Raw genomic sequence first — 12,308 nt, 5'->3', positions numbered from 1 at the left:
CTGGTTCCCCTAGCCCCGAGTCTCTGCAGGAGTCCCCAAGGGGAGGGGAGGTCCAGCCCAGGAGGTGAGCGCAGTGGCGTCACTAGGGGGTGGCTTTTGGGGCTATAGCCCCGAATCTGGTTCCCCTAGCCCCGAGTCTCTGCAGGGGTCCCCAAGGGGAGGGGAGGCTCTCTGGGGACCCTGATGTAAGTGGGGGGCTCTCTGGGGACCCTGATGCAAGGGGGAGGCTCTGTGGGGACCCTAATGTAAGTGAGGGTCTCTCTGGGGATATATATACATACACACACACACACACACACACGTATATTACTGTATATACATGTGAATGCCTGCCCAAGCATATGACTTTCTTTACTAAGCTGCTATGGGTTCTAGCCCCAGATCTTTTGTAGACCTAGCAACGCCCCTGGGTGAGCACATATGGTTCATTGGGTGTTATGCATGTGACACGTGGGTGATCCGTTTAAGTGACTGGAATATCTGGAATTCACTGGTGGTTGGCCACATATACATATTTATGGACTTTGTTTGTTTCATCAGTTGGGACTCTTATTTAGGAGACACTGTTTTAGTTGCACTGCATCATTATTTGTATCACAACATAGAGGGGTGTTTAGGGGCGGAAAAAAAAAAGTCAAACGCCTCAAAAATGGGCGTTGAACAGCTGTGCAGTGTGCATGAGGCCATTAGGTTTGTGGGACTTTAAAACGGTCACAAACCTGGGAAATGAAACTGAACACATGATGAAAAAATGCAAACAGAGATTTACCATCAGTAACAACCACATATTAAAATGATCAGTAGATCCAGAGATAGACAGCTGATGCAAAAATCTCACATTTTTACATAATTGGCCTTTCTCATACCACAAATTCCTCCCTAATAAGGACATCCATTACATTTAATTATTTTGCTACCAGAGCTATTTTTTTGCACACGTTTAAGCAAACACTTTGGGCATGAAAATTACTTACAACCCCCAAAAATGTTTTCCTGAAGGCAGAGAAGCTGGAGAATAAAAATATAATAGTTGTACATTTTTATGTCTCATGATATTTGCACGGCTGATTTTTTTTTCTTTAAAGGGGGGCAGCATAATATATAAGTAAAGATATCTACAATTAAAACGTCAGTATGGCATCTTTGGAGAGAAAATGACCACTCATACAGCTTATGAGTGACACTTGCTGGTGAGTGATTCTTGCTGCACTAATTTTTTATTTTCTTTTTAATCTACAGCAGCCAGATTGTGCCCAATGTGTGAGAATAAAGGTAGAAAAAGTACAGTTTTTGCCAGGTAAATATATTTACTATATGATAATGTTACCATACCAGTGACTGTACAAGTAGTAAAAAGATGTGAATAACTTGGATTTTACAGCTAAGGCCTGGTTCACACCTCTGCATTTGTAACTGCGGTTTGCCTAAAAGTGCACGTGTCAAGAAAATACATTGATTCCAATAAGGCCATTCACATCTGCGCATTGAGCTGTGCTATGTGGTAAAAAAAATGAGGCTTGTCCGATTTTTGTGTGCGCATCTTATCCAAAACTCCTCTTCTGTTTGTGATGACAGCGGCTACCACTGTGGATGCTCATGATCCTTTTTGTAGCACACTATGGTGGTAATCAGCCATTCCCAGCATATTTGATGTCCCGGTTGGCTATCCCTGCTGTATTCCCTGTTGGCTGGTGCCCTGCCCTTCTCATGGCTCCCTAACAAGACGCCTCTTTTGGAGTGTTCCACTGCACCTTCTTGATGTTGCCAGAGAACCATATTACATATTTGCACATTTTTACCTATTTGGTCAATATACTACATTACATGTCTGATCCTGATGAAGTGAACGTTGCTTCACGAAACGCGTTGAGTATTAGGACTCCAACCAATTGCACTTATTCATGTCACAATTACGTGCTATTTTTTATGTATTCTATGTAATTTTAAAGGATTTTTTTTCTGTATCTCAATAAAAGTTTATACTTTTTTAGAATGTGCCGACTTACTTTTGTCTGGTGCAACTTCTGCTAAAGTCCCATAGGCAAACTTAAAGCGGAGTTCCAGGCTTTTTATGTTTATTAACAGTCAGCAGCTACAAAAAGGGACAGGAAGTCCCCCTCCTAAAGAAGCCCCCACTCCTCCCTCCAAAAAATGACATGCCAAATGTGGCATGTAAGGGGGCGAGGAGTGCTTAAAGTGAAAGTTCCATTTTTGGGTGGAACACCGCTTTAACATTTGAGATTTGTAATTCCCAATAGAATAAAAAAATGCACGAAAATGCACATACGACGAGATGTGAACCCAGCCTAAGGGTTAATGTAAAAATTTAAAAATAAATTTAGATGTTTTACCAGGGAAGTAAAACTTAGCTATGCAGAAGTGGTCAGGGAATTTCTAAGTCATAGTATTTCTGAATTGTGCACATTTCTGTAGAAAATGGGAGAGGATGTTGTGACTTCCTCTGTAATCTGTGATCTTTAAGGAACATGGGCACTTGCGGGTTTGATGCTATTAATGCTACACTTAAAGCAAGCAGCTAAATACAAAATAGACATACACATGTGAGCTGTCTTACTTGTAATAAAATGTATAATTCTGCTCAGCCTATCTTGTAGTCCTAGACACCCCTTCCACACCCTATAGCTAGGTTGGTGACATCTCTTTACTTCACTGATGCTAAACATAATAGCCTGGTCACCAGCCTGCTCCAGCTTGAACAGTGGACAACACAGGATCATCATTGCATTCACTGAGAAATGGCAAAGCATTCTCTAAATGGTGCTTGTGCTGGGCGTCCGACCTCCTGTATTTACAATGCATCAGACCAGCCGCTCACCATGGGATCCGTTAGCAAGTGGAGATCACTGGTAACGGTGTCTACTTCAATTATTTCCAGCTTCCAGGGGGATCACCCAGATATGGTATATATGTAGTTACATTAGTCCAAGCCTAATGTAACTATCTACAATTATACCATGCCTGGAATGTATGTAATGAACCAAATATCAAGAATTGCACTTCAGCTGCAAATATTCTCCTCTTCCCTCTGTAAATTAACTAGGCATAAATGTATAGTCCAGTTCCTAGGCATGGCATCTGTGCACTGTTTTTACTGATAACCAATCTTTACTGTTATCAAATGGAACACAGTTTAGGTGGTTTGACACATTTTGGACACAGCAAGTGACTTTTATGCTATTTAGATTGTGTTCATATACAAACATATTTGCCACAAACACAACTAATATGAACCATGTCTCCTTATAGTCAAATGTTCACATCTACTACAGCTGAATCTACAAAAGAGTTCTCTTCTCACAGACATCACAAAAATAAATAAATAAAAACACAAACATAAGGATGAATTAAGCCATTTTAAGGCTCCACAGTCCAGATATCTGCAATCGTGGTAAATGCATACTGTATGTGGTCTGCAGAATAAAGCAGCTGTATTACATATCCTGGGCTACAAGGACATACATTTTCTGCACAGAAACAAGTACAATTGTGTAATAAGGTGACAGGCCTCTAGTCTGCCACAATATTCTCTTAGGCCTGGTTCACACCCATGCATTTTTTAGTGCGTCTTCAGTTTTGCAGAAACACACTATAGCCCATTTAACATGGTTTCCTATGGATTTAGTTCACATCTGTGCATTTTATGGAAAGGGCCAGGGACTTTTTTCGGGTTTTTGGTTCCACAGACTTCAATGGATCAAAAATGTGTAGTGAAAAATGCAAAATGCATCTGGAATATGCAAACTGCAACCTGTATTAGTGTGAACAAGCTTTAGAAAACCACCATTCTGTATACATCCAATAATATATTCTTTTTCTGCTAAATCAATGATCTTTGTTAAATTTTTCAAGTAAAGATAAAGAGCAAAACAAACATTTATTATATAAATGTGTCAACATTGTATATTACTTAACTTAACTTATTTAAATTAACTAGTTTATTTCAATATACTTTGAACAGCCTTTCTCAACCAGGATTCCATGGAATCTTAGGAAGGGTTCCTCTAGAGCACATGTGTCAAACACAAGGCCCGCGGGACAAATCCGGCCCTCTACTCCTTTTTATGTGGCCCTGACACCTCTCTAATGCAGCTTTACCCCCAGATTTTTCCTAGGAGCAGCACATGGTAAGGGGGGTGTACTGTGATGCAAGGAAGCCTTGTCTTCTGATGGCGGGGGGCATGGAGTGCGCTGGACATCTGCTTATAATTATTAAGAGAATAATACAATTTTGTGCCAGTTGAAAAGGAGGGTCGCAAACCACTGGTATCATCCACAAGAAACTTTATTGGAGACTGCTCAGACAGAACACCATGGCAGAACCATCTTCTGTCAGAGCAGTCTCCAATTAAGTTTCTGGTTGATAATGCCAGCGGTGTGTGACTCTCCTTTTCAGATTTGCGTCATCTGCTACAGGAGTGTTAGTGGGCTCCGTGTCGGTCTGCACCTGCCCTTAACAGCTTAAGTCTTAAGTTATTACTGAAACCAGTAATAATCAAATGCGGAAGCAGTTATTTAATAGGATAAAGAGTAAATACATTTACATAGTCTTACAGATACAACCAGCCCTTTGAGGGCAACCATAATTCTGATGTGGCCCGTGATGAACTTGAGGTTGTCAGGGGTTCCTCCACAGGGGGACCCTTGGGCAGAGGGGTTCCTTGAGCAATGGTCAATTCCTGCCTCTCTGATAAGATACCACTGACACCAATGTTCTTTTTAGGGGGATTGATCCCAATGACCACAAATGTAAGGAGTATTCTTCCCAGGGACCCTCACGCTAATGTACTCTGAGCTGTATATTAACACGTGTCACAGTAAAACACAGTAAAGATCATTTTACTATCATTTTTTTTGATGCTGCAGAACAAAAAATATAATCAGAAACTTGCAATACAATCCTCCCAATATTGTTCTATGCTTTTATGGGGTATAGGAGCTAACAATATAAAGTTAGCAGACATTATAAAGCATGTACATTAGGTAGGAACCTCAATTCAGTCCAGTAAGTCCAATATCTTGACAGCAGAACCAGATAATATCAAAGAAATCAGCAATTTCCCCAAATCTGCCAAAGCAGGGGTCCCCTATCGGAGGCCGGGCCACACCACAGTTTGTGCGAGCTGTCAGAGCGAGCTAGAAAAACATGCACCGCCACCCTCCCACCACCAGATGGCGCCCACTCACCTTTTCTAGTGCACCATTACTCCCGTCTTTGTGGTCACCCTATATACGAAGAGGAAAGGGGAGATGAAGGAGAAGGGGAGGGAGGAGAACCAGGCCAGGGTCATAGAGCACTGGCTGACAGGCTGCACGCACCCTGGCGATGCACTTTTCCATGGTGATTGTTGGCAGATGTAACAAAACAACCTGGATCATTAACCATTTAGCAACCATAACCATTTATTAACCATTTAACATTTGACCATTTATAATCTGATGATCACATCATTCTGGTAAGAGCCTCTTGTGTGCACGGAGTTAAAGCTGGACGTTTGCTTGGACATTATTTTCACTAGGAGCGGAAGATTTTTTTGTTCTTGGTGCATATGGACACTTTAATGGACACTTTCTATTTTTGCTTTTTTTTTTTTTCATTGGTATCTTGTTTTTTCACTATTTGACAATTGATGGTGATTTTAATTATGCAGTGCACATATTAATTTAGTTTTTTATATATAGTGCTGCACATCTGAGCTATGACCCCCGCAAGCACCAAACCCCCCACCCCGGTCCATGGAGGGGTTGCCGTCGGCAAGGCCGGGCCTTGGTGCCGGGAAGGTTGGGGACCACTGCTGTAAAGAACAGCACAGACCTAGCTTATGCAACTTGACCAAGATACAATAAATCAGGTGGAACAGTTTCACGTAAGTTACTCTGTATCTTGATGCAATCACAAAGCTTTTATACGTATCCTCAAACCTTTGCTAGTCATTATTGTACACTGTGCAATTTACTGCCTCAGCCAAAAAAAAAAATAGATTATTTACTCCTTTGGTAAATCCAACCCTCTGGCCCTATATTAGGGAACTCTCTCCCTGGCCAATATCTGTGTAAGAGTAAAGTCTCTTGATGTGAGATGGTAACATGGCATCCTCTCACACAATGTGGCCTCTCACACTGGTCAGTCTGTGACTTGGTAGCCTCTCACAAAGCAATGCATGTGTGGCAGATTGTTCCTTATGCCCTGTACACACGATCGGACATTGAACGGACATTCTGACAACAAAATCCATCTGATTTTTTCCTACGGATGTTGACTCAAACTTGTCTTGCATACACACGGTCGCACAAAGTTTTCGGAAAATCTGATCGTTCTGAACACGGTGACGTAAAACACTTCCGTCCAGTCTATAAAGGGGGCAATAGCCAATAGCTTTCGTCTCTTAATTTATTCTGAGCAGGCGTGGCACTTTGTGCGTTGGATTTGTGTACACAGGATCGGAATTTAGAGGATCGGATTTTGTTGTCGGAAAATTTTATAGCCTGCTCTTAAACTTTGTGTGTAGGAAATTCCGATGGAAAAAGTCAGATGGAGCCCACACAAGATCGGAATTTCTGACAACACAATCTGATCGCACTTTCTCCGTCGTAAAATCTGACCGTGTGTACAGGGCATAAGTCTGTATGGACAATGGGAGTTAGCCCATATGTGTCAAATCCTGGTGTTTAAATTCAACCGGGAAACACAGGTGCAGCATTCAGCGCCACTACCAGCAGCCTGTCAAAATCTATGACAGGCTGAAATACGCAGTAGCTGGATGCTGTACTGAGTGGTACTCACATTTGGGACTGTATGCATTCAGGGACAGAGGCCCAGAACACAGGTATTTTGCATTACAGGCATACATCCCCAAATGCATATGACCCCAAACACGAGTACCATTGGTACAGCATCCAGTTGCGTCCGTCTGCCTAATACTTCTGCCTGTCAAAGATTTTGACAGCCTTCTGGCGGTAGGGCTGGACGCTGCATCTGTGCCTCCCAAATGCATGAAAACACTGGGATTTAATGCACATTATCTGAACGTCCAATGTGCATGTGGCTTAATAGGGCAGTAACTCACAAGACACACCAATCTCCCTTTAATGTAGTAAATGTTTGTTGTCACTCCCTCTCATATGTAACTAGTTCTTCTTCTTACACTACTCCAGACATCAGCTTGTACAGTTTTATATCTCTACAAACACAGGCTCCACAGAGGGTTATCAAGGCAAGGAACCCAACACAACCATATCTTTCCAAGCTCGTCACAGTTTTGGCAGAAATGTCTACAGAGGCCATCATTTTATGCCCAAACTTCTAAATGAATCAATCTGAAATACAAGTTGCTGTGATCACTGAATCCCTCTGATTAAGGCCCCATTCAAAGAACAACTTTTTGTAGCTCGAAGCTCCAAAACCCTGGAGGAGATAAAAATCAATTATTCTCTATGAATATGATTCATATCTCCACTACAATGTCGCCTGAAGTCAAACGCTTGAAGCTCATAAAGCTTGTTCTGTAGCTTGAATCGGGCAGATTGGTGCATTTTTGAAGCGTTTTTCTGTTCCACTGAAATGTATGAAAATGCTTGATGTGTGCGTTTTTGAGCGTTTTAGTGTGTTTTGTCGCACGTTTTTCAGCATTTTTCTGCTCAAATGCAATAAATAATAATAATAATACAAATAATATTAAATAAACAAATAAATAATAATAATAATAATAATAATAATAAATAAATACAATAAAATAACTCTAATGCCCTGTACACACAGTGTGATTGGATTGTGTTGTTGGAAATTCTGATCGTGTGTGGGCTCCATCGGACTTTTTCCGTTGGAATTTCCGACACACAAAGTTTGGGAGCAGGCTATAAAATGTCGGAATTTCTGATCGTGTGTACACAAATCCGACGCACAAAGTGCCACGCATGCTGAGAATAAATTAAGAGACGAAAGCTATTGGCTACTGCCCCGTTTAAAGTCCCGACGTACGTGTTTTACATCACCGCGTTCAGACCGATCGGATTTTCCGCCAACTTTGTGCGACCGTGTGTATGCAAGACAAGTTTGAGCCAACATGCATCGGAAAAAAATCCATGGATTTTGTTGTCGGAATGTCCGTTCAATGTCCGATCGTGTGTACAGGGCATAACTCCTAACCTATTCCCTAATATCAACCCCTAACCCTAATACCCTAACCCTAATATTAACCCAATCCTAAACCCTAACCCTAATATTAAACCCTATTCCTAACCCCTAGCCTAAAAAAATAAATAGTAAATAAATAACAATAAATAATAATAAATAAATTAAACTCTAATATTTAACCCCCCCTTAACTCCTTATGAAAAAAAAAAAATATGTATGAATAAATAATAGTAAATCAATAATAAATAAAAACATAGCAACAAATGATGAAACCAATATTTTTCTATATTGGCTAATCAAAAAACCGCCAAAACTCAGAAACGCATTAAAAATGCTGTACACAAACGCACATACAAACGCTCGAAAATACGACGCTCAGGTATGAATGCAGCCAGAAAGTCTGTTTAACTCATCTGTTTTCAGAAATGAACCATCTCTGCCCTTTCCCTGACTTTCTTTTAGCTTTCACTGATGACACAGGTGAGATGTTGGCTCTTTTCCTTTCACAGAGGAATATATATTTCAATAAGTTCTATCATTCATTCCTTACACAGGACTTAACTGGAGTTACTCTGAAACCAAGGAAATAATGATTACTAAGAAAATCACCTGCCCCAACTGTCAAGCCTTTTTGTTTGCCAAAATAAATAAAATTACCCGACTGCCTATAGAATGCAAAAGTAAGAGGCCTATGCAAAACTAGGGCAAACCATCATAAAGTCACTCAGGCACAGAATTTCCATACAAACCGCTGTGTTTGTTAAGTATGTTTTCATAACTGGTACGCGCAGTTATTTAAAAAAAAAAAAAATACAAGGCCAGCAAAACTAAACTACAGCTTGGCCAACACGGATGAAATATTAACATGAACAAATATATACAGAAAAATGTCACAAGCTGAAGAAAACTCAGTGGGACTTTTGTATCAAAATTTTGGATATGAAAAGTGTCTTTGCTGCCCTTAGTAAATTCTTAGGCCAAATTAGGTAAAAATAAAGAAGATGCTAGATGCTTTAAAGCCCAATTGAATACAGTAAACAATATGGGGCGCTTTTACTTTTTAGGCATGCTTTTACTTTTTTTCACTGCTAAGTGCTGTAATAAACACAAAAACAAACATTTGGTATATTGCAGCTTACCAATTCTTTGATGTGATAGCTGCATTAGTTTCCTTTTTTAGGCTTTTTTCTATTTGTATCTGGTCATCCAGCCAGTATGTCTGTTGTTTTTCAAATGCTCAAACTCTCCAGGAGAATGGATAGATCACCAGGTGAAAACAGAGGGAAAAGGCCAAAGAAAACAAAACTAATGCAGCCACCACTAATGTTTAGTAAGCTTCAACATAATACATTTTTAGTTTTGGGTTTAATACCACTTTAAAATCCCATGTGCTGCCAGCACATAGGAGAGTCGGACTGTAGCTCATTCTCACAAAGCAGTATTCTGTCTCTCCAGGAGAATGGTCAGATCACCAGGTGAAAACAGAGGATAAAAGCAAAAGAAAAGAAAACGAATGCAGCCACCACATCTAATAATTGGTAAGCTTCAATATAATACATTTTTGGTTTTGGGTTTAATACCGCTTTAAAATCCCATGTGCTGCCAGCACATAGGAGAGTCGGACTGTAGCTCATTCTCACAAAGCAGTATTCTGTCTCTCCAGGAGAATGGTCAGATCACCAGGTGAAAACAGAGGATAAAAGCAAAAGAAAAGAAAACGAATGCAGCCACCACATCTAATAATTGGTAAGCTTCAATATAATACATTTTTGGTTTTGGGTTTAATACCGCTTTAAAATCTCATGTGCTGCCAAGCACATAGGCGAGTCGGAATGCAGCTCTTTCTCACAAAGCAGTATTCTGGCTCTCCAAAGGTCTGGCATGGCCTCCCTGAACATTGCTCTAATCAAATGCAATGTTGTTCCCTGAGCAGTGCTGTGATTGGAGAGTGTGTCAGACTGCTGGAGAGCTGGACACTGCTTTGTGTGATAGAGCTGCGGTCTGACTCTCAAAACTAAGAAAACATTTGGGCTTGACGTACACTTTCATGGACAAAGTAAATCGTGGGATATAAATCACCTGTTCATCTGCATCCTATATACATGAAACTTTATAGGTACACTATATTTTTATTTTAGTAAAAAACAAAAAAAAAACACGAGATAAAATGTATTTTTCAAATACAACTGCATATACAGTTTGCAGCATTTGTTATAGAAATCTACAGATGTATACTCACTCACCTACTTAGATTCGCTTTGCCACTTTGTCAACCTTTGGCTTGATTTAGGACTAGTTCATAGCAAACCACATTACTGCATGTCATTTTGAAAATCTTTTTCATTTAGCTTGAATGGCCAACTGCAGGTACCCAAATGAAACATGCAAGATTTTTTTAAAATGCACCGAAGCACAATACATTGGGGTTGATTTACTAAAACTGGAGAGTGTAAAATCCGATGCAGTGGTGCACGATACGAAATCGGCTTCTAACTTCAGCTTATTCAATTAGGCTTTGATAATAAAATCTGGCAGCTGACTGGTTTCTGTGCAGAGATACACCAGATTTTGCACTCTCCCGTTTTAGTAAATCAGCCTTGAACAGAGCCCATGGAACAGAATGCAATTTTTATGACCATGTACAACATTTATCCTGCAGGTCTGGATCTGGCTTGTGTGAGCCCTGCATTAATTAACACATGTATTCCATGAACAAGCATCCACCTCAATGGTCAATACAAGATCTTAAAAAACGTAATGTTTTGAATCTAATGTGAGGAACTTCATTCAAAACATAAAAGGATCTTAACCAAACTGAAGTAGGCAGTAGTTACAAAACTCCAACACATAAGAGAAATAAAAATGTACAGATCACTTACCTTGGGTGGATCATATAACTCCATAAGATATTCTTCATTGTCCGAAGGACTTGCTTTCCGTAAAACTAATCTGCACCTCTGCCAAAGTGTTCCACTGTCCATGCTTGCCTCATCTACCATACTGTAGTTCAAAATTCCTTCCTTTCGGATTTCAACCACTGGCTCCCTGATTAAAGTCCATGGTAAAATCCTCTTATGTAAGCCATGCCAGGAATGAGAAACGGTTGTATCCGAGTCCATTTCCCGGTTTTCTGGAGGATTTGAATCTGCAGATCTCCTACGGAAAATATTTCGAAGGCTTCTACGAATTTGATTGAAGGAGAATCTAATGAATGGTCTTGGAGGAGCAGGTGTGAGGTTGTTTCCAAGCTCCTCTGTACTCCAAGTTTTTGGCACATTGTGGACAGAAGTGTCACTAGCTGTCTGTTCTGTGTTTTCATGGTGAGGTGTTAAGTCCACCTCTACTTTTGCTGCAACCGTACTAGGAGGCTCCTCTGATGTCCTGCTACCTGTCTCTCTATAATCTTTTACTCTACTGAAAGGAAAAATCCTGTATTGGTCCATGCCCCAGCCTTCCCTCACCTCGTTTCTGAAATACTGTTGGAAGAGATCTGTGAACTGCAGGGAGAAGTTCTCTGCGGCAAGGATGTCATGGTGTGGGTTCTGATTTGCGAACAACCAATATTGCTTTGCCAACTCCCTTGCTGTGGAGATGGCGTGAAGCTCACAGAACTCATTCCAGCCCTGAGGGATGGAGGAACTTTCAGGTTGAATAGTGTCCCCATTCATTGCAGTGACTGAAGCAGTGGTGTGCTGTGAAAGCAGAAAAAGGAAACACTAAATGAGGGGCTTTCCATTGCACATTCGTTGTCATGCTTGCTAAGAGGAAGCTATCTTATAATGAACTCTTCTCTAGGTCACACCGCTTGCTAGTCATAATATCGAGCAGGCTTGTACCACTTGTTCAGATCATCACAGTCATTTGTGCATCACATAGCAACTTTGTGGTCATAATAATGAAAGTGACAATTCCTTTTTCAATAAGTTGATTATATATAAATTGTCATGTAAAACATATCTGAAAACACAGTGACATTTCTGTTTTTTCTTTCATAAATGTAAAACTAAACAAAACAAGCTAACTATAGCAGGCTGGCAAAAAAATTCCATACCTCCAGTTTCATTCTTAAAAGAGATCTATGAGCACAGCATACAGTGAGGGAAAAAAAATTTTTGATCCCCTGCTGATTTTGTACTTTTGCCCACTTTTAATTGTA

At 40.3% G+C, this 12,308-nt stretch overlaps 1 protein-coding gene across 2 annotated transcripts in view; it reads right to left on the bottom strand.

Annotated features, from left to right (window-relative positions):
- SH2B3 (SH2B adaptor protein 3) overlaps positions 1 to 12,308 on the bottom strand; it is a 230,490-nt gene that overhangs the window by 140,135 nt on the left and 78,047 nt on the right. For both annotated transcript variants that reach the window (XM_073626157.1, XM_073626148.1), the window contains exon 3: positions 11,032 to 11,844. In XM_073626157.1, coding sequence (XP_073482258.1) covers positions 11,032 to 11,820 — 789 coding nt within the window. In that variant the 5' untranslated portion in view covers positions 11,821 to 11,844. The remainder of the gene's footprint in view (positions 1 to 11,031; positions 11,845 to 12,308) is intronic.

Source organism: Aquarana catesbeiana, linkage group LG01 (genome assembly GCF_042186555.1).
Source record: "Aquarana catesbeiana isolate 2022-GZ linkage group LG01, ASM4218655v1, whole genome shotgun sequence".
Lineage (NCBI taxonomy): Eukaryota > Metazoa > Chordata > Amphibia > Anura > Ranidae > Aquarana > Aquarana catesbeiana.
The sequence above is the reverse complement of the archived record's forward strand: the minus strand, read 5'-3'. Positions and strand labels throughout refer to the sequence as shown.